General features: G+C 36.2%; 3 protein-coding genes across 3 annotated transcripts; 2 read left to right on the forward strand and 1 right to left on the reverse strand.

The window, feature by feature from the left end:
* Positions 1-500: 500 nt before the first annotated feature.
* On the reverse strand, positions 501-8,165 carry LOC120003009 (MACPF domain-containing protein At1g14780-like). Its single transcript, XM_038851897.1, has 7 exons — positions 7,845-8,165; positions 6,549-6,787; positions 4,175-4,379; positions 4,021-4,098; positions 3,757-3,940; positions 3,094-3,260; positions 501-1,388 (listed from the first exon to the last, which is right to left on the reverse strand). The coding sequence occupies exons 1-7, from the start codon at positions 8,076-8,078 to the stop codon at positions 681-683; spliced, it is 1,815 nt and encodes a 604-aa protein (XP_038707825.1). The 5' UTR covers positions 8,079-8,165; the 3' UTR covers positions 501-680.
* An 8,142-nt stretch (positions 8,166-16,307) lies between these two features.
* LOC119996147 lies at positions 16,308-17,543 on the forward strand. The gene is made up of 3 exons (XM_038842684.1): positions 16,308-16,370; positions 16,470-17,141; positions 17,262-17,543. The coding sequence occupies exons 1-3, from the start codon at positions 16,308-16,310 to the stop codon at positions 17,541-17,543; spliced, it is 1,017 nt and encodes a 338-aa protein (XP_038698612.1).
* A 2,457-nt stretch (positions 17,544-20,000) lies between these two features.
* LOC120003629 (oil body-associated protein 1A-like) lies at positions 20,001-21,220 on the forward strand. Its single transcript, XM_038852647.1, has 3 exons — positions 20,001-20,201; positions 20,314-20,717; positions 20,800-21,220. Exons 1-3 carry the CDS (start codon positions 20,080-20,082, stop codon positions 20,976-20,978), a joined length of 705 nt encoding a protein of 234 aa, XP_038708575.1. The 5' UTR covers positions 20,001-20,079; the 3' UTR covers positions 20,979-21,220.
* The last annotated feature ends 1,165 nt before the right edge of the window (positions 21,221-22,385 follow it).

A 22,385-nucleotide genomic window follows, 5' to 3' on the forward strand; every position in this document is an offset into this window, starting at 1 on the left:
AGCTAGTGTTGTGACTATTGAAGGAGTTACAAGATAGTTTCCCATAATTATAGGTCTACATTAGGGTTCGACACTAAATCCGTTCCTGTTCGTTATAATGTTGGATGAACTCACACGACATATCGAAAGTGAGATACCTTGGTGCATGTTTGCGAATGATATAATTCTGTGGATGAGACAATATCGGGAGTTAACTCAAAATTCGAAATATGGAGACAAACATTATAGTCTAAAGGATTTAAACAAAGTAGAACTAAAACAGAATTTATGAAATGTAAGTTTGGTAAGAATAGGCAAGAGAACGAACAAATAATTGAATTAGATGGGAGAGAAGTAAAAAAAAAATGCCTTTAAATATCTAAGATCGATTTTCCAAGAAGATAAAGACATAAGTGATGATATAGTTAATCGGATTAAAAACATGTGGAGTAAATGGAAGAAAGAATCCGAGGTTTTATGCGACCGAAGAATTCCCTTAAGGTTGAAGGCTCAGTTGATGATGATGATGATGATGAATGATATTAAATCTTTATTCTACGCAATTTTTTCTCTGTACAAGGCTAGGAAATGCTTTTATACACAATAACATGAATGAACAAATACACACGTAAAAATCAACTACCAAATTCAAATGCACTAGGGAGATAAAACAGGAAATGTCATCATAAATAATCCAGTAATCATATATAATCTAACAATGCAAACTTCACATGCAAACCAATCTTACCACCCTCAGTTACTAGCTTCGCAGCTGTCACCATCCAATGCCCTGGAGCGTCATGAGGACCCCGTACCACTTCAGTTGTCTCCACATATTTAAGCAGCTTTCTTGAAAGAATCGGCACAGGAGGACCATCTGGATAGACACCAGAATTGAGTGCAGCTGGAGTACGCTTTTCTGTATCAGTGATGGTCCGTTGAGTGAACGAGAATGTAGTGCTCAGATTCATTAGGAAACTTGACTTGTGGGAAGCTTCTGGTGTACCAACCCACTCTGTCTTCCGGATTGTGCAGTTGGGTAAATGGGTGAAGAGGAGGCGAAGGTGAAGCACTGTTTTAGGCCACTTACCTTTGCTGAGGAGTTGAGCACCAGTTACGATGAAAACAGTATTTGGGTGTTCCTGTAACCAGTTTGGATCATGCTTGACAGCCGATGTGCAAACCTTGGAGTATCTCTTCCATCTAACTGGTTCTAAGAATTGAGTACTGAGATCATAGTCATCAGAACTCCGCCATTGAGATGGTCTACGTAAGGAGGAGTCGGTATATGGAAAGGTCATGATCTTTGGGAGGCTTGAGAGATGTTGGAGATGTAATGCTAGTCTGTTGAATTTCTTTCCTTCTAAGTACAAGCGGATGCCAGTAACTGGTTTTTCGTCACTTGAAACCTGAAATGTACAAGATAAAATTGAAGTACGGAAACAATTATCTTTAACTGCAACTGTAGATTATTCGAGTTTCAAAAATATGAGACAGCTTAGGCATTTGCCAAAATCTCTTAGGCATTTGCCTTTGGCAAAATTAGGGTGAGCGTTGATGAACTCAAGAGGCAGAAACTTGACAGATTCAAAATGAGTAAAACCTAGTTTCAGGTGAAGAAAAGAGAACGAAAATCAAGAACAAGAACACTCTTTTTCTCTCATGGACAGAACACACACTCAACTATGCGACCTCATAATCTCCTCCATCCATAAGCCACTATAGAGTATACAACGAAATTGGAGAATGTCAGAAGTTCTACGGGAAAGCGGAAGCATTAAAGGTGAAGAATGGTTTGCAAGTGAAAAGGTGATGTTATTCTGCTGAACCAAATCACAGTTAGCACATAATTAATTGAGCAGAACAGCAGGGTTGTATAGTTACCATGAGTTCACCCTTTGGTCAATGAGAATGTAGCATGTTTATGCAGCAAATTGTAGTTCACAACAGAATTGGATCAAAATTCTTTGGGGACACTAGCAAATAAAAGAATAGGGTAGTCCTCTAAAATGACATTTTGACAGGACCAACCTCTGGAACCCTATTGATTTTCCAGACTTGTATGAAAAACAATGCCAAAAAACCAGTCACTCTCACTTGAAACCTTTTACGAGGTAAGAGCAGTTTTCTCCTCTAGAAAAATAAATACTTCTGCAGAATACCACAAGCTTCTGGTTGTGAACAAGGATAATAACAATCCAAGTGTTGGTAAAATTAATCAGATCCATACAGTAGCTAATTCATGCACAGAATCAACTTGATTCCAAAAAAAAGTTTGGGTTGCTCAGAACACTTAAGTTACTTGGTAAAAGTGGAGAAAGTATCACCCAATTCCAAAAGAGTGGTAGAAATGCATCGAAGTTAAATTGCATCCATATGTGTATGTAGACTAGACTGTTAGGCTTCAGAGAAAGCTTGATTTGCAGAATTAGATATAAAGTTTCTGTGTTTGTAATTGTGATAATAATTTTAACAGGGAGCAGAAACGATTTTAACTAGTTTGAACAAAGAAGCTGCCGCAAATAATGCAAGTCCCACAATCCGGATGACCATGCTATTTTTTCTAATGTGCGAATCTTTGGATGATAAATACCAGTAATAATTTTCTCTGGTACATCAGCTTCCTAAAGCTTTTTGAGAGTCTTGATCAAACACCGGGCCAGCCTTCTACTTACTTGGGGATTACAACTTTTTAGGCCGCCCGGCGGCGACCGGCCATAAAAGTAATTCAAAATCCACAGACCGCCCAAAAGTTAGGGAAAATAATAATTAATATAATTTACTTAGTTTTATGTTTAAAATTTAAAATTATAATTAATGGCCATTTCTTATATATTAAATATTTTAATTATTACTATTCTCAGGTCAGGCTCGGGCGAAGTTTGAAAATCCCAAGCCCAGCCTGAAAAAATATTGGGCCAAAAAATTGGCCTAGCCCACAAAAAAGCAGGGCGGGCCTGACTGGGCCCTTTGCCCGTGATCAGATTCCCCTTTTTCATGGGTAAAAGAGCAAACAATGTTCCAGTTCAGAGAGACTAAGTAAAGAAAAATAAAAAGAACTGACAGCAAATTAATATATAAGTAACAATATGTAAACTTTTTATACGACAATACCTCCGTAGGGCTCACAAACAGCTTTGAACCCATAAAGCTGAACTGTAGAGAAGGACAAGAAGCTCTTCTTCTTTGATGCCGAAGTGGAAGCTCGCAAAACATGGGTATCCATTGTCTAGGAACTTGAAACTCTAAGAAGTATTGTAAATCCTCTGGCGCAGGCTTATCTGGCAAAGAAAGAAGAATCAAAAGCATTAATTTTTAGAAAATGTAAACTAAAACTAGCCCTAAATAAAACACACCACTGTGTGGGATGACAACTCAGTTATTTAGGATAAATGGCTAAACTGAAGAAGAGAAAAGTTCATTATGTTGCTGATCAAAAAAATAAAAGTTTATTATGTTCAGGAGGGATTTTCATTTTCCGGAAAAATCAAACCTGTTGATAGAATATAAAGTATCAAATTCCGTGTCTAAAAAGCTAAGCATTATTCCGGCTACAGTCTAAAAAGAATTAAAAAAGTAAGCCCGTGTCTAGGTGAATTCAATTTTATTTCTTAATAAATTAACTTCAGCAACTTTTGTCATTTTAACATAAAGTCCAAGACAGAAAAAAAAAAACCCTCATACCATAATTATATTAATGCAAAAGCTGAAAAGCTGAGCTATGGGACAATACAAGCAAATTTTAAACTCTTTTCCATGAAAGACACGAGTACTTACAACGCAGATACAGATTGATTGCATGACTAAGATAGCCACTGCCTCGAATCCCGGAAAGAAGAGAAGTAATTGGAATGAATTTGAAGAGAATTCCTTCTGGTTTAGAAGGCACCGTCTGGAGCCAACTCGAGTGACTGTGAAGAAATACGTCTCCTCCTCTCTTTGAGTAAATGATGGTAAGACCCTGTCCAAATCAGAGGAAAACAATTTTTTTAAAATGAACTAATTTTCACATGTAATTTATTTTCCAAACATTTAACTCACATCCTTGCTTGATGTTTCTGTAATATTGGTCAAATGCATAGCGTTCGACTGCAGAATATGATTGAAAACATCTGGAACCTACATGAATTCACAAAAATCAATTTTAGTATTGTATAAAACTACAACATCAAATATTGAGAAAAGGCATGAAGACCTTTTGCTTTCCATCTCTTGCTTTCCTCTGTAGTAGGGAAGGGGGGCTTCTTCCATCAGAAAATAAGTAATCCCCAAGATCATCTAAATGTTTTTTAAGGTCCACAGGAGGTACTGGTGATGAATGCTTCTGTTTAACGCAAATCAAATCTTGACCTCCAACAGCCATCCCTACTATTATGTGTGTTCCGTAGGTATGGATGAACCTGCCTAAGAAAACCAATCAGAATTTATCTAACACAACGACTCAAAATCACAAACAGCATCTTGCCGCTTTAGATTCATAAGATCGAGCATAAAAAAGAACGAGACTACATGATTGTACCGAAACATTTCAAATTCATGCGATAACTATACCATAATCATGCACAATTAAATATTTCATTATCATCCAGTTTCATTTTCAATTCATTGTTTGGAAAGATGAGCAGTCTCATATTCAGAGCCGTAGCTCCCCACACAGGGTCATCCATGCATCACAAGGACACACGGACATAAAAGTATTGATAAAATGCAACTTCAGAATATAAAAAAATATACATATGTTCTATAATTAGTTGAAAAGGAGACATGTTCTCTAACCTATCATTTTTTTGTGAAGTGACAACTGCCAATAAATTACTTGCTAAGACCCATTCATCATATTCTTTTACAATTTTTATTCTCTCATCAACTCAATAACCGTAAGAACAGCAAAAATATGAGTCTGGCTAATCTTCTTTTCCAAGGGCACAACTCTATCTTTTCCTAGAGTAAAAGCAAAAGTCTCAGCTGATTTGCATATGACAAGTTAGGAAATGTTCGCAACCCCTATGACAACAAAGCACCTCAGACGATTTAAAAAGAAATTGCAAACGGTGCAACAGCTTGGTTGCGAATATCATGATTAGCTAAGATTAAAAATTATCATGTTCATGAAAAACCTATTGTGGTTGTAAAACATTTCCCATCATGCATAATGTCTGTGACAGTATTTATGTACTGTTACTACTGATGACTATGATAAAAAAAATTGTCCATTCTAAAAAGTTTTTGGTTGCTTCAAAATTTGTAACATCATGCAATGTCCTCAACCCTATCCTCACAGTCACAGATACTAAAAATAAAATAGCAAAAAATGTTCTGCGCTAGTTTTCTTATTTAGCAGCAACCAGATTTAGATCTAGATGCAATGGCAGAATTAGGAATTTCAGTGAGTGGGGGAGAAAATTTAGATTAAAAGCAAAGAAATTAAATAAATATGTATTTGATAGTATTCGTCAATGAGAATTCATGCAGAATGGTTTTAAAACTATGTGTTACATTTATCTTTAAAAGGCCAAAAGATGCAATGCTACATTTCAAGGATAAATTCTAGGTTAACTGTTTAAGATGTTCAACAATTTCATTATAACATTTGTGCTACATCCAATATTTGGCTCCTTAAACTGGATATATTCTAAATATGAGGGTATATTTAAGAAAAACCAAGCATTAACTGCAGCTATTTCAAGTAGGAGTGATCTTTGAGACTTCATGTTGGAGATCCCTACATTAGGGTTGACATTTGGAGTGAAATCAATAGGGGGAGATACATATAATTACTAAAACTGAGAGAATTCAAGTGGGGGCAACCGCCGTCCAACTCTGTCTCTGTCTACATTTTTTGTCGTAACTATTTAGAACCTTCAGACCCTAAATTACAATCCAAAATGCCAACTTGGATTGGACCGTATTCTTGTCTTCCCTTTAAAATGAATCATTTGTTCATAGCAGATGAACTGCAATTGGCAGAATACTAAGGAAAATTCTATACCTCATTTTCTAGAATTAATACGTAGAAATGAATTATTTCTCATCATAAAGTTCATTGTTTCCAAGAGTGAAAGAGGAGAAAGAAACTGGTTTATCAGTCTTTTGTATTGCATACTGGAAACGGTAAATAAGTAATGGAAAAATCATAAAGACCAAGCTTCAGACATACCACAAGAAAATGTTGTTCTTAGGCATTGCCGACTTTTCATTAACTACCAATTGAGCACTACTAATTTTTTTAGGAATTCATAATAGAGCATCATCATCCTTATCATTGTCAAAGCTACATGATTCCGTAATGATAATTAGTTGGTTTCAAAATTAATTTTTCTCTTCATGCAATCACATAAAGCAACACCTAAATTTCATTCAATTTGTGGGACGAACTCAAAAATGGAATTCCAAGACTATATTCTTGCTTATTATTCAAATATCTAACATAAGAGTTAGTATCATATCATTGTTTTGTTATATGATCTGCCATTCCCGCGATATACTTTTATCTAGTTTTGCATTTTCTTGAATAAAACCACGATTTCTTCAGCTTTGGGCAATGCTATAGAAAAATATACGAAAGCTACCTTGACAAAGATGCAGGATCCCAATGAGGTGGAACAGATTTCTTCACTTTGTCTTGCAGTATTAACAGAGATGATGAAAGGTGCAAATAGTATAATGAGATGAAGTAACCATCAAAAGCAAGATGTTTGGTGTCTGCAGCATCATGAAACCAGTCTCCGGTTAAATCAAACATAGCATTAAGATAGCCAGAAGGAACCTTCCCTTGAACTGAAGATTTCTGATTAAGTAACTCGGACATCTGCAAGAAAAAAACAAAATTAAAGTAAATATAAAATTGGACGACCAACAATAAAGCTCAGAATTTGGAATGGCCACATTTACGAGTGATGCAAAATGAGAGTGGATGAGCTTAGAAGTGGAATATTGTGCCTCTATTCTTTCAAAAGCAAGAAATTTTGGGAGTGTAAATGATCGAGCTTCAGTGCCGTCATCTCTTGCCTACTTAACTCCGCAAGGAACTAAAAATTCCACATGCATTTTTTTCTCTTTCCCATGCCTTTTGAAAAAAAAAAATCCTTTCTTAACGGCATAAGGAGATGGAAATGGAAACTAACTCTATATCAAGAAAATATCAGCCCATTTTTTGATTAGCAACACAAAGATAGGAAGTTTATGATACACGCTAAACTAGTTAAATATTTGTACGAAAACCGATCCGAGCTAAATAATTTGGAACTTTAATTTACCCAGTAAAAATAACAGATAATGGCCACCAAACTCCATCCTTTGTTTTCAACGGCTAGGTGTCAATAAACACAAGTTGGACATCTAATTTTTCATTCACATGTTTTCTTAAAAAAAGGGTAAAAACACTGTTATTAACTACTTAAAAGAAGTCAAATGAGAGCAATACAAGCACACTGCCCCTTTCAACTCTTATGCAGGTAAATGTCCCAAAAATAGCTCATGAGGGCTTGTGATTGGATTAAAACCCGTCGTCCAGGCGGTATCAACTACTCAAAGGTTGTTCCTAGGTAAAAGGAGGGGAAAAAAAAAGGTGCCAGCTCAAAGTGCTTCATATGGACAGAAATATATTTATATCTACACGACGAAACTACACCACAAGTTCTTATAGCCACTGATGAGCCTATAAGAACACAATTGCAACACATTCATCCATCATTAATAATTTGATTGGAAGTTAATGGTCGTAAGTGTAAAATCCAATGAAAAAATCGTAACAATTTGACTAAATTCTGCACATCTAAATTGCACAACACCAAACTCATAAACACAGAACTTGAAATGTAAATTAAATAATTTAAAAAAAGAGAGAGAGAGAGAAATAGCGACACCTGATTGAATTCAAGAACGTCAGATTTGAAACGGATGCGATCCCCTTTATCGTAGCTGATATCGTGAGAGACTCCTCTGATGGAGTGTCCACCAGGAATAACAATGTCTCTCTTGTTAGTCTGATCCAAGAGTACGAGATTCTCCTTCTTGGCGAATCTGAGCCTGAAATCACTGCTCAAATCGAAGCCTTTCCCGAGAGCATCCACAGCCCTCGCGCCTACTGAGTCCTCCATCACTGCCCAAGACGAGTCGCAACTCCCAACTCACCCTCTTCGATAATCAAATATTCTCACCCTCTTCAATAATCAAAATATTCCTTGGGAATGATTTTGCTGGTTCAGTCTCCTCCTTTTGTTGGCCCACGTGATGTTTGTTGACTAGCCGTGTTTCAAAGTCAAACTTTGATTACCTGTTCGTCTCTTTTTTCTTTTCTTTTTTTATTTATGATAATTCATATTTGATTTTATTTGTACTTTGCAAGTTCAAGCCCCCCTTTCTAAAGACTTTTCTATGACCTCTCTCTAACTTACCCCCGATCCAATCAAGAGGAGTAGGTGAAAGATCCCTCTCCACAAGTTGGTGTCAATAGGTGTCAATAGGCCCCACACAGGAGGCACAAACCAAGCCCACACATCTACTTATAAATATTTAGGAGGAGGTGAGACTATAACCCATGACCTTAGTCAGGGACATGCAAAGTCATTGTCATTCAACCAATGACTCATTTGCGTTTTGAATTGTGTTTTTGTTTTATCTCTAAAGTCAGATGTTCATTCCGATGTAGTACCTTTGATGTCCGTTTATTTCGAGAGGGTTTAGTCTCTTGTGTTTTTGTTTTATAATTCTCATGTTTTGTGGGTTGTATTCTTTCTGATGGCTCGAGTGATGTTTTTCTCATATTCTCTTATTTGAAATTTTGAGTACGTGAAAACACTTAATTCCACCACATTTTTTTTTATACTTTTTTTTTGTTACACTAATTTACCATTTCTGTCTAAGTGTGAAACGACAACGTATAAAATGCACTGACACGAACAATTTATTTTATTTTTCTTACAATATTTTGGGTCAAAGAAAGGATCAATATTTTGCAGTTTGGAAGTTGGAGCAGCCTAGATTGGCTTTGAAATATTCATTTGATGACTTGGTCAAATGTCTTCGAGTCTTTAAAGTCCGTAGTCAAACAAAATGATTTCTTACCCATTCTCTCAGCAAGTTGACTCCAACCATATAGCATACTTTGACGCTTTTTTCTCTTCTTTTAAATTTTCATTTTGCACCTTAATTCGTTGAGAATTATATCTTTAATTGGAAGACTCAAATTCCACTTGTAAGGATAATATTATACGATTTATCAAAAAAATTTCAAAAGAGTAAAACCATCTAAAAATTTGAAAAAATGCGTTCACTAAAAAAAATAGTAATTATTTTCATAAAAAAATATTTATGTGTAGGAAATTATGGGGTTAGAACATCTCCAACCATGTCCTCAAAATGGGGACATCACTTCTCTTATTTTAACTAAAAAGTTATTTTAAAATATTAAAAAAATTGAAATTGAATAAAGTAGGAGGAGAGAGAACAAATAAATGTTGAATAAATTATTATTTTTTGTAGTTTGGAGATGGGGTGGGGAATGGGAATCCAGAAGTTATGGATATTCTTCATGCTCTTCCTATTTGCGGATATCCGTTGGAGCAACAAATTTTTTTTTAAAGGTCTAGTGACCATATACATTCAGTAGCCTAGAACTTGGGCAAATGAATTGGAGGCTTAGTAGTAAGCACTCGTGCCACCCTATGGTAGATTACAGCCATAACAATGTAACAACATAACTTGGAAATAAAATTAAACAGAATAAAAAACTTGTAGAAATGTTGAATGAAAAAACTATCCTACATTAGCTGCACATGCAGTCTTTCCAGCCTTCACTACTCTCAAAACACATACAAGAGCCTCTTCCATCCACACCCTGAATTGATGGTCTTGTAATGCATACTTCGCAAGGATATGAGCAGCTGAATTTCCTTCCTGCCTGACAAATTGAATAGAACAACTACTAAACATGCTCAGCAATCTACGCCCGTATAAAACCACAGTTCTCCAAGCTGTTAAATTCAGATCCCCTCCTCTGATTACATCCACCACTATAGGCGAATCTCCTTCAAAGATCACCTATTGAAATCCCAAATCCTTAGCTAACTTAATAGCCTGAAGAGCACCCATTGCCCAGCCAATGTGGGTTCCAACGCTGACTCCTTAACCATTGTGCTACATGCTAAGACATCACCACTCTCTTCCCTAGATATAACACTTAGACCAGTTAAATTGTCACATTCATCTATGGTCGCATCCCAATTGGCCTTAACAAAATTCCTCGGAGGACCAATCCATGTATAGATTCCACTCACTCCAGTAGGCGGATTGTCTGGGGTACCACCATTAACTAGTTGGGCAGCAGCAAACTCATCAGCCAAGAGAACACCTTGATGGGCTAGTTGACTTGGATGCTCAAAAACACCCTCATGGATATACTTATTCCGCCGGTGCCATATAAAACGCATTGTAATCGCCAAGACCGCTTGTAAAACGCATCTTGTAAAAGATTCCTTGCATCCAGGATGCTAGACCATAAATAAGAAGCATGTTTACATTTTGCCACCGTGAGAAAATTCGAGCTACAAAAATACTTAGCTTTCAACACCTTACTGGTAAGGAATTTGGACTAGTAAGTATTCTCCAACCTTGTTTAGCAAATAGCGCTTCGTTGAAAGCTTCAAAGTTCTGAAAACCCATTCCACCCTCTTGTTTTGGCATACATAATTTATCCCAAGAAAGCCAACTTTGAATATGTCCATTCCAATTACTACCCCACCAAGCATGACGCATTAAGTGATCAATATCATTACATAAAGTTTGTGGAAGCTTGAACAATTGCATCGCATATGTAGGAATAGCTTGAAGAACGGCTTTAACAAAAATCTCTTTTCCCGCTTGAGATAAATGTCAATGTGACCAGCTTGTAATTGTCTTACTTATTTTGTCCAATAAATAGGAGAAAACACTTCTTCGAGATCGACCAACCATGGCAGGCAATCCCAAATACCAATCATATTGTTGTGCTACCACTTCAATCATAGAGATCAATCGAGTTATTTGATGACTAGGTGTGTGTCGGCTGATATATACACTCCTCTTGGTATAATTAATAAGTTGGCCAGAGATTTTCCCGCAAGAATCCAATAAAGAATGAATACAATGCCAATGCTCTTCACTAGGACGATAGAATAGCAAACTATCATTAGCAAAAAAATAAATGAGATACCCGTATACGACCTCTACCAAAAGGAACTCCTCGATAACGATTACTGTCATGGATAGCTTGTAAACTCCTACTCAGTACCTCTGAACATATTACAAATAGTAAAGGTTCAATAGGGTCTCCCTGGAGGATACCCCTTGTGGGGTAAATAACCTCTGAAGCAATATCATTGACTATTACCCTATATGATACCGTCGAAACGCATTGCATAATCCAAGTCTGTCATTTCTCAGAAAATCCCATTCTTTTCATAACCTCTCCTAGAAAGTATCATTTCACCCAATCATACGCCTTACTCTTATCCAGCTTTACTGCCATATAATTAGTGTCACTTGGTGCTAATGTACTCATAGTATGCAAAGCCTCATAAGCCACGATCACATTGTCCGTAATAAGCCTCGCTTTAATAAAAGCCGATTGGTTGCCTTGAACAATCTTGTGCAAAATGGAACCCAGTCTAGTGGCCAAAATTTTGGAGATAATTTTGTACGAAAGATTGCACAAGCTTATCAACCGAAATTCCGTAACTTTGACAGCATCATTCTTTTTTTGAATCAAGATAATAGAAGTGTTGTTCAACTCTGAATCCATACTCCTAATCTCAGTAAAATACGTCACAGCTTCAAATACGCTGTCCCCCACTATTGCCCAATGTTGATGATAAAATTCGGTTGAAAAACCATCAGGACCCGGAGCATTGGTCGAACTGATATTCTGCACAGCATTCTAGACCTCTGCCTTAGTAACCAACTTGCATAGCATCTCATTCATGGTAGAACCCATTAGAGCAACAAAATTAGCAAAATGTGATCTCAAAAATATGATTTCCCTGCTTTTAGAATGGTTGGATAGAGATATAAAGTTGGCCAACCTACTCAGTTAGATTTGTGGGCCATGCCGGGCAGGCATGCTAAGTGCCTAAGGCCTGGACATGGTCTTTTTAAATTTTTTAAATTTTTCATATTTTCGAATTTCTTTTTTTTATAAAACTTTTATTTTTAAAAGACAATTAGTTTTTTTTTTTTTTTTAAAAAAGAACTATCACATACACTTAAACATTTGAATGAATATCATCTTATTTTATTTATGACAACTACATTTATAAATTACATATTTAAACTATGCATTACTTAAAAATTTACAAATGTTAAGAATTTGCATCAATTGTGATAGAAAGCATCTTAACTAGGTTGTCACCATTTCACCAATTAATCATGTTTTAGGCGCGACCCAAATTACCCTTAATGGGTGGGGTCAGAGTCCTAGCCCGTTAAGGATATTCTAGTGTGTCGACACTGTCCACCTGGCCAGCTTGTAAAAATTTTTAAGTTAAATAACGAAAATGCTCTCATTGACAGCTATAAAAAAATTTATTTGGAAGGTAGTTTTCTCATTTTGATAAGACTTGTCGGGGATGCTTAAAGTCTTTGCGAATTTTTTATGATCTTAAAGAATGAATATGATAGGTGCCGAGATGCATAAAGTCTTATGCATCATTTCAAGTTAATGCAAACTAATGATTCTATGTTTTTTTTATGCAGCCAAGTTGATGATTAAAGTCGATTGAGCAATTTTTTGGGAGGAATGACTTGTCTAAGATTAATTATATGATCACTTTGGTGATACGATTATTTTTAGTGTACCACACTAACAAGTATAGTAAGATTTGTGCTTTTTTTTGGGATAAATTATCATGGAAGAATGTGTTATTTGGATATATTTTTTGTTAGACGAGACCATATGTTCATTTATTTGGTTGTTTGAACTTTTTTTGAAGTTATGAAAAACAAGTCTCCTAAGACTATAGTCACCCTTCAAGATCAAGTTATGTCAAATGCTATTGAAAAAATGTTTCTCAAAACTTGTCATCGTTTGTGTGAGTGGCATGCTAAGAATGCCGCTACAAATATTCCTCAACTCTATGGACAATTTAAATTTAGGGATAAATTTTTCACTTACTCATGGGTTATGAAAACAAAGAAGAGTTTCAAAGTACTTGGGATAAAATGGTTCAATGTTGGGATCTTGACAGCAATAAATAACATAAAAGGTTGTATGAACTTCGATGTAAGTGGTGTCTTGCCTTTAGTCTTTATACTTATTCTGCAAGTATTCGCTCAACTCAAAGATGTGATAATACAATTAATGTTTTCCATCATATGGCTTGTAAGTCTATTATATTAATCAAGTTTGTAAAGCATTTACGATGAAAATACACAGAAAATATGCAAGGCTGAAATTTAAAATTACTATAATTGCGCTCGAGGGAAATCAAAATTGTATGTTCATAATAATGAGATTATGAAACATGTATCTATCATTTACACATCCAATTTTTAGAAAGTTCCAAGATAAACTTTTGCAAGGTATTTCAGAGGTGATCATGCATAGATGAATATTTCATGTAGTTGATGCGAGGTCTTATTGATGTCATGGAGAATAATTTTCCAAAAAATATGCAAACAAAGGTTGTAGATGAATCGAGATTGTTTCGTGATTGTTTGGAGCGTTTTGGGCGAGCATTTGCTTACAATACTTGTAAAAATACGCAAACAATTAATGTTAAACAATATAAATACTATTAGCTTGCAACTACTTAATTACCATTTATTTTTCTTCTCTCATATTTCTCTTATGTGTTTTTGATGAATGGTGGAGCAAAATTGGAATATCTTTGAACACATACACAACAAAAGAAGAAATATTTTGGAACATCAAGGACTTAATGATCTAGTGTATATGCAATTAATTTGCATATAAAAATAGGTAATATTTGAAGTTGCCATTTTGAAAACTCATGTTTTAGATTTCATATTTAATTTTTTGTTTTAATGAATACATGTTTGTTGGGACAAATACAAAAAAGATCTTATGATCCTGTTGATTATAAAAGCATTGATAAAACTGAATTTTGGATTGTTGATGATGAGGAGGATAATACATTTATGGACTATGATGATCTAGAGAAAATGTTTTGCGATGATATAGAAGATTTAGCAATTGATACAAACAATTAACATTCACGACATGATATGAGCATTAAACATCATAATTTTACTTTTACTAAATTATTTTTTGGTTATTACATTTATAATAGTGTGATTTTTAGTCTTCCAATGATTTTTTAGACGATAATGCCATTGTTGATTGTGAGGATAATGAAAGCATTGACATGACATCATTTGGTGAAGATGGTGAAAGCAAACAAACTCAATATTGGTGATTCAAATGACAATAATATAATGATGATGATGCTAGGACTTGAACTTGATTTGGAGATGATGTCGGCAGAGGCGGATGTATGTTTAGGCAAGCCCACTCTCAATTTTTTTTATTTTTTATACCGTCAATTTGTTTTTGAGGATTTTACTAATTTGCCCACCCTGAATTATTATTTTTGCCTATTCAAATCTGTATGGCCCAGCCCATCCTAGCCCAAGGGCCCAACCCTACCTTTCCCCTCTTGCAAGTCTGTTCGTAGCACCAATCTTTGTCCCCTTTTTTCCTCACGCAACAACCCGGCCAAGAGACATGGAAAGATGATCAAAGAGATAAAGACTGAAAGTAATTCTCTCTCTGGTTTTCTCTTTTGCGTTTTGTCTTCGAGAGACAGCAATTGAATTGCTAAAAATATAGGCAATTATGATTTCTAACATGTTATGGGTTTGAAATTGATTCACTTCAATTGGATATAGCCATATAATATAGGTCATAGGAGTTGCATAAAAGTATTGGTATTGTGGTGCAGTATCAAATTGTATAAACAAATACTTTATTTCAGACGATAACAGGTTCAATGGATTGTCGATGTACTAGTTCATTATTTTAGTCAACTTAACTTAATTTCTATTTAGTAAATTTATTACTTTATTTGTACTACTCAACTTGATAATTTTTGTTTTTTTAGTCACAATTCATTTGTACAGGTCAACAGGTGGTAAATGCCTAATAGAAGTTGAAAAGCAAGCAATTTCTACAGAGGATTTCAAGCCTTCGAGGTATGCTAATTCCAGGCATGTGGGTGACATGTCATTGCATTTGAAATTCATATATAATTATTTGTGTTGAATCCTAGGTCTGTGGGTGACATGTCGTTGCATTAGAAAATTCATAAATAATCATTTGAAGCTAATATTTTGTATTACCTAGACATGGAGAAATATTGAACAAAATGAAAAGCTTAATCATCATCATCATCTATCAATAAAGAAGACTCCTTAAAATGAAGTCGTGTTACATTTGAGATACCGAATCTTCCTAAAGATCCTGGTGAGTGTCCTCAAATTTCAGAATATGATCCTAATATGCAAGAAGAAGTTCGTAGGGCTTACTTGTTAAATGGTTCTTGTCAACCTCGTACTCACAACTTCCCACAAACCATAATTGGAGGCTTACGAAGAAGTTTCAAACCTTCTTGGTTTGATGAATTTCCCAATTGGTTGGAGTATAGTATAAAGAAAGATGTTGCATTTTATCTTTGTTGTTATCTTTTCAAACAAAAAATTGGAGATCAAGGGGGTGGTGATTGTTTTGTTGTTGATGGGTTTACAAATTGAAAGAACAAACAAAGTTTTAGAAAACATGTTGGTGCAGTCAATAGTATTCATTGCAGATCTTGGAGTATGTGTCAAAACTTATTGAATGAAAAGCAACATATTGAAACAATTGTTGTCGGGCTATCTGATGAAGTTAAGAACGACTACAGAGTTCAACTAACTGCATCACTTGATTGTATTCAGTTTCTTCTACGATAAAGGCTTTCTTTTCGTCAGCATGATGAGTCCGAACACTCTAGCAACAAGGTAATTTTCTTGAGCTTCTAGAGTGACTTACAAACGAAAATCAAGAAGTAAAAGCCGTTACGCTAAAAAATGCTCATGAGAATCTGAAACTGATTGCACCATATATTTAAAAAGATCTTGTTAAAGCTAATGCTACTGAAACTAGAAATGTAATTGTTAGAGAGGTTGGAATTGGTGATGGTTTTCTGTTCTCATTGATCAAGCTCAAGATGTATCCGTGAAAGAGGAGATGGCTATTGCTTTAAGATATGTGGATAAAAGGGGACGTGTGGTTGAATCATTTTTAGGCATTAGTCATGTTGCAAATATTATCGCTCATTCACTTAAGCAAGCACTAGATGAAACAATTTCCTTCACATGGCCTTAGTGTTTCTAGTTTGCGTGGCCAAGGTTACGATGGAGTAAGTAATATGCAAAGTCACTTCAATGGCCTAAAGACACTTATTTTGAAAGAAAATAAAAGTACATATTATGTTCATTGTTTTGCATATCAATTGCAGTTAATTCTTGTGGCAATAGCAAGGGAACACCCTCCAATTTCATCACTTTTTGACTTAGTCTCTCTCATAGTGAATGTGGTTGGGGCATCATGCAAGCGTCGTGATATGATTCCAGAAAATCAAACAATAAGAATTATTGAAACTTTAAGTAGTGGTGAGATTTCTAGTGGGAGGGGCCTCTATCAAGAAAGTATTATTAGGGGGGCTAGTGACACACGTTGGGATTCACATTATGGTACTTTATTGAGCTTGATAAGTTTGTTCTCATCTGTGATGGACGTGCTTGATGCAGTAGTAGAGGATGGTGCTACATCTGATAAAAAAGGCCATGCCTTTAACTTATCAAAAGTTATGCAATCTTTTGAGTTTGTGTTTAACTTGCACCTAATGAGAATTTTGTTAGGAATCACAAATGATTTGTCGCAGGAATTACAGAGGAAAGACCAAGATATAGTAAATGCCATGACATTGGTTCGAATATCCAAAGAACGACTTCAATTAATGAGAAATGAAGGATGTACCTTCTTGATAAATGAAGTCTCATCTTTTTATGGTAAAAATAACATTGAAGTTCCTAATATGGATGATGTGTACTTACCTCAAGGAAGATCTAGGCGGAGAGCTCATGGAGATGCAAATCTTCATCACTACCGAAATGACACATTTAACATGGTAGTAGATATACAAATTTAGGAGCTAAATTCTCGATTTAATGAAGTTAACATTGAGCTGTTTATATGTGTTTCATGCCTAACTCCTTCTGATTCATTTGTCGCTTTTGATAAACAAAAGTTGATTCGCCTTGCCCAATTTTATCCAAAGGACTTCTCTGATATTGAGCTTTTGTCACTTGCAGATCAACTTGAAAGTTTTGTTATTGATGTGTGCTCTAGCATTGATTTCTCAAAAATTAAAGGAATTAGTGATCTTGCTCAGCAAATGATTGATACTAAAAGACATAATTTATACACACTGGTTTATAGACTTTTGAGTTTGGCATTGATTCTACCAATCGCAACTGCTACAGTAGAGAGAACTTTTTCTGCCATGAAGATTGTCAAGAATCGACTTTAGAATCGAATGGACAACCAATGATTAAATGATAGTTTAGTTGTGTACATTGAGAAAGATTTTTTTGATGCTATTCCAAATAAGGTCATCATGAAAAGATTTCAAAATATGAAAAATCGTTGAGGATATTTGTCAATTAACTTTCGATTATTACTTATCGCTATTATGAACTTATGGTTTTTAGTGTTATTTTTCATACTTTCGAATGAGTAATTAATAAATAACCCAAAAAAATTTCAGGGGTGCTATCCCCGGACCCCGCTTAGTTTTGCCCACTCTCACATAAATTTCTTCGTCCGCCCCTAGGTGTTGGTCACTACTCTTTGATTTTGGAATTGTACTTCTTTTGTTTTGGATTGTGCTACTTTGTTAGAATTTGAATTTGTTTTTCGATTTATACTATTTTGCTAAACTCGAATTTGATTTGTATTACTTTAGATCTTTTTTTCTTGTTATGGTAAGACTTGAGAATTTATGAAGAATTTTTCGATGGAGGCATGTCGTTTTGCCCCAAGCTTTCGGGGGCTCGTTCAAGACTTACTTGAACTATTACTCAATAGAAAATACAAGCTTTGGCTCATTGGTATAGAGATAGGCAAAAGAGATATTTTCGTCATTTGTGGATCACGCGAATAAATGCAATAATTCGTGAGAGTGGGTATCCTATAATTATAGTATATTAATGCACAGTCTGTACAAGAGGCAGTTGCTTCTTAATCGTAAAATACTTGCGCAAATGGCTATATTAAATGGTGGGGACTATTTGCACTTCCCATTTTCTCATTCACACCCCCTTTCTCCCAACCACCAAACATTGCCCTTAGCCACCCCGAGTCTCTGGCCGCTGAACTCCAGTCGGACATTTTGGTGTCAGTTTTGGCCAGCCAAGAGTTGGATCGAGTTCGTCTCTGGCCGGTGAACTCGTTGATGGTGGTGGTTCGTCGTTTCGTCACCGGATTCAGCTAGATCGGAGCTTTTTCTTCACGATGACCACTAGCTTCCAAGGATGATTTTGGAGGCTACAGGCGACAGTTTGAGACGAGGTTGGTTGGGTTATGCTCATGAGAGTCAAGAGAAGCTTTTCGATAGGTCAGTGGCCAGAAACGATGGTCGGACCAAGCAGTGGCAGTGGTGGCCGGTGATGGTGCACGTGAGAGGAGAGAGGGAAATGGGATGTGAATGGGGCATTCCGATGTCAATTTCGGTAGGCCAAGGGCTGGGTCAGGTTTGTCTCTGGGCAGTGAACTCGTTGGTGGTGGTGGTGGTTCGCCATTTCGTCGCCGGATTCAACCGGATAGGAGCCATTTCTTCACGATGGCCACGAGCTTCCAAGGACGATTCCGGAGGCTACGGGCGACGGTTTGAGGCGAGGTTGGTTGGGTTATGCTTGTGAGGGTCGAGAGAATTTTTTCGAAAGGTCGGTGGTCGGAATAAGCAGTGATAGTGGTGGCCGGTGATGGTGCGTGTGAGAGGAGAGAAGGAAATGGGGTGTGAATGAGTTTGTTAAGGGCGTGTTTGGTGGTTTTGAACAATGAGGTGTCAATGGAAAAATGAGGAGTGCAAATAATCCCCACCTATTGAATAAAAAAGTCTTTATATGATTTCCAATGAAATAATAAAATAAAGCAATTGGAACGAATCGCTCGAGATGCTTTAAATGGAGATATATCTATTTTATTGTTAAGTTTTATGAAATGTATAATTTGTTTAATTATTATTTAATAAATACATTATTATTATTATTTATATTATTTATTTTACCAACGATAGGTGTTCGGTTGGTAATCGATTGGGTTAGACATGTGTGTCCAAGGTTCAATTTCAATGAGAAACATATTTCTCAAACACATAAATTATCTTATGTTGAGCAAAAGTGTAAAACAACTTTGTGGACTTGTTTTTCAACCATAGATGTGGTGGGTCCCATAGTAAATATGTGACACCCCCACTTATGTTGTGCTTTATTACAACCATTGGATTTTGATCCACAAAATTGGTCCACACTTTTTGGTTCGTAGGAGAATTCATGCTCTCAAAAATATTTCAAAAAATATATATATTTAATAAATATTGATGTTGAACCGATTTCAGTCTGGTTTGAACTCCGATTGAATCTTTGAATCCGATTCAAACCCTGATTGAACCTTTGAACTTTTGAACCTTGAATTGTATAATTTTCTGATCCGATGTCCGATCCAGTTTTGAAAACCTGAATACTGTATTTTCTCAATACACTCTAGTCTCTACGTTGGTGCAATAAAATTAAAACAAACAAAAAAAAAACTTGAGGTGGTGGAATATTCATCTACGTGTTTGATCGGTGCCGTTGATGATTAGAAGCCACGCGTACAATTGCGAAAACCCAGTCACTGCCACGCGTTGAACTGCATGCGCACCGGCTACGCTTCATGATTTCGCGATCTCCTAACATTCTTCAGCGTATATAATAATCAGGTGAAAGCAGACCACCATTGCCTTCCTTTTGCTAATTGGAAGTTTGTTTGGGAAGTAAAGAAATTAATTTTGAAGGAGAGCAACCATGTCTACTCACCCAAAAGTTCCTGGCGAGCCAGTCAACACCGGCACGGCCCTCCTTGAGACAGCCACCGCTGCAATTCAAGGCTTTGGTCCCGTCAACAAAATCCACCAGCACCTCTGCGCGTAATTAACCCTCCTCTCTCTCTCTCTCTGTCTCTTTTGATTTTCCAATACATTGCTAGCTCTTCTTAACCATGTAATGAATTTGGTGTTGATTTCGAATTGTTGATTATAGCTTTCATTTTTACGCGCATGACATGACAAGGCAAGTGGAGGCACACCACTTCTGCGGGCACCAGAACGAGGAGATGAGGCAGTGCCTAATCTACGACAGCCCCGACCCCGACGCGAGGCTGATCGGGCTCGAGTACATAGTGTCGGAGAACTTGTTCTTAACATTGCCAGATGAGGAGAAGCGAATGTGGCACTCACACGAGTACGAAGTGAAGAGCGGAGTTCTGTTCTTGCCCGGAGTACCGGGCCCCATTCAGCGCCAAGATCTTGAAAAAGTCTGCAAGACTTACGGGAAGGTTTTCCACTTTTGGCAGGTTGATAAGGGCGACAATCTCCCTCTCGGCCCTCCACAGCTCATGATGGCATTGACTAGAGATGGCCAGCTCTACGACCACCTCGCCCGCGGTAATTAACTCATTTTTTAAAAAATTTTTGTTGATCATCAGGAAGTATTGAAACATGACTGTATGTATTTGTGATTTTGCAGATGTGGAGAAGCGTTACAAGGTATCATTTGAGAAGGAAAGGGAGAGCAGGGCTTCTATGGAAGGGCCTGAGCTCGGGATACACCCAATGGCTAACGGTGGAGGTACTGGTTTGAAGACGGTGCTGCGGGAGACGGATTGCAAGCCTCCAATTCGGTCCAGTCACAGGGTCTTTGTTTGATCACACATGGTTTCCCTATTTTGTGTAAAGGAGAGTTCAAACAAACAATATATTATTGTATATCAATGGAACTGTTTGGTTTTCAACTTTGTTTATTTTAAAATATCATCGAGGAATATGTTTGTCGCTCTTGTACGTATATGCCTAATCAACTCAGTCAATTATCGATCGAGCCACCTCTTATTTGTATTAAGTTCTTGTTTGTATTAAGTTCGGCTTTACTAGTACACATAAGTATTATGTGTATATGTAGGGGACTCTACAGTGTAGACCTTCCCTTCACTTTATATTTTTTGAATTGTGTTTATATGTAATTACAGTGCTGTCTTAACTGTTTGTTGAAATGCCTCATCAGGCAAGAGGAATCATCATCTTTGAAATGTACAATTGTTTACTAATTGACCGGACGAGAAAGAGATTCAAGAGATTTCATTATGTAGAAACATTGAAGGCTCGAAAGAAAGAAGGAAATCAAACCAGGGAATGATACCATTAGCCATTGTCTACACTGATCCGGGTGAACTTTTTGGAAGAGCCAAATGTCATGAAATAGAAAAAATACAAGTTTTCAAAGTGATTTCTCTCAACTTGGATTACTGACTTGGGCATTATTTTAATCACAAACGAAAATTTGTTGCTTAGAGAAAATTGATTCTTACTATAAAAGCTTTAGGCTCCATTTGGTTTCTTTTCTACTTCTTCTAACACCACCAAAGCACACCCTAAAGCAGCAGGAACTTTAGAAGAAATTGTAATTTATTAATTACATCACTATTTTTCAAGTGATGATAAGTGGTCCAAATGTCCAATAGAAGACTTGAAACTAGCACACAAAACATCAATTGAAACTAGCATACAAAAAATCAATTTCAAGTGTTAGAACAAAGGAGGAAAAATAACACTTGAAAAACACTTCAAATTTCAGGGACTCTTGATATATAAAGAGTGACTTGAGAGTATTTTTTAGATTATCAAGAAGGGTGACTTGAGAGTATTTTTTAGATTTTTTTAGAGTTGCATAGAACAACAACTGTGGGTTGCGCTTGAGAGACACTCCATCACAAACTTGTGCCTACATATTAATATCAAGCACTAGATATGATTACACACATAGTAGATTACGTTTGAGATACATTTCATCACCATGAAAATTTGTGCCCACTTGCTAATATCAACTCCCACACCCTGCCGCTTGAGGATGATAGTGTTGCTTGTGGGCATCCTTATGTGCACTTTTTGGGTTTTAGATTTTACTCATAATAAGGAGTGTCTTCAAATTTTCTAACTCATTATCTGTGCCACTTTGTTCCTATTGTGATCCATTAGATTTGGAGTGCTCCATACCAAGTGTAGTACCCGGTTTTCGTCCGGCCCAAAAAAAATTAGAAAAAATTAAAAAATTAAAAA

The sequence above is a fragment of the Tripterygium wilfordii genome, chromosome 1, assembly GCF_013401445.1.
Source record: "Tripterygium wilfordii isolate XIE 37 chromosome 1, ASM1340144v1, whole genome shotgun sequence".
NCBI classification, from domain to species: Eukaryota; Viridiplantae; Streptophyta; class Magnoliopsida; order Celastrales; family Celastraceae; genus Tripterygium; species Tripterygium wilfordii.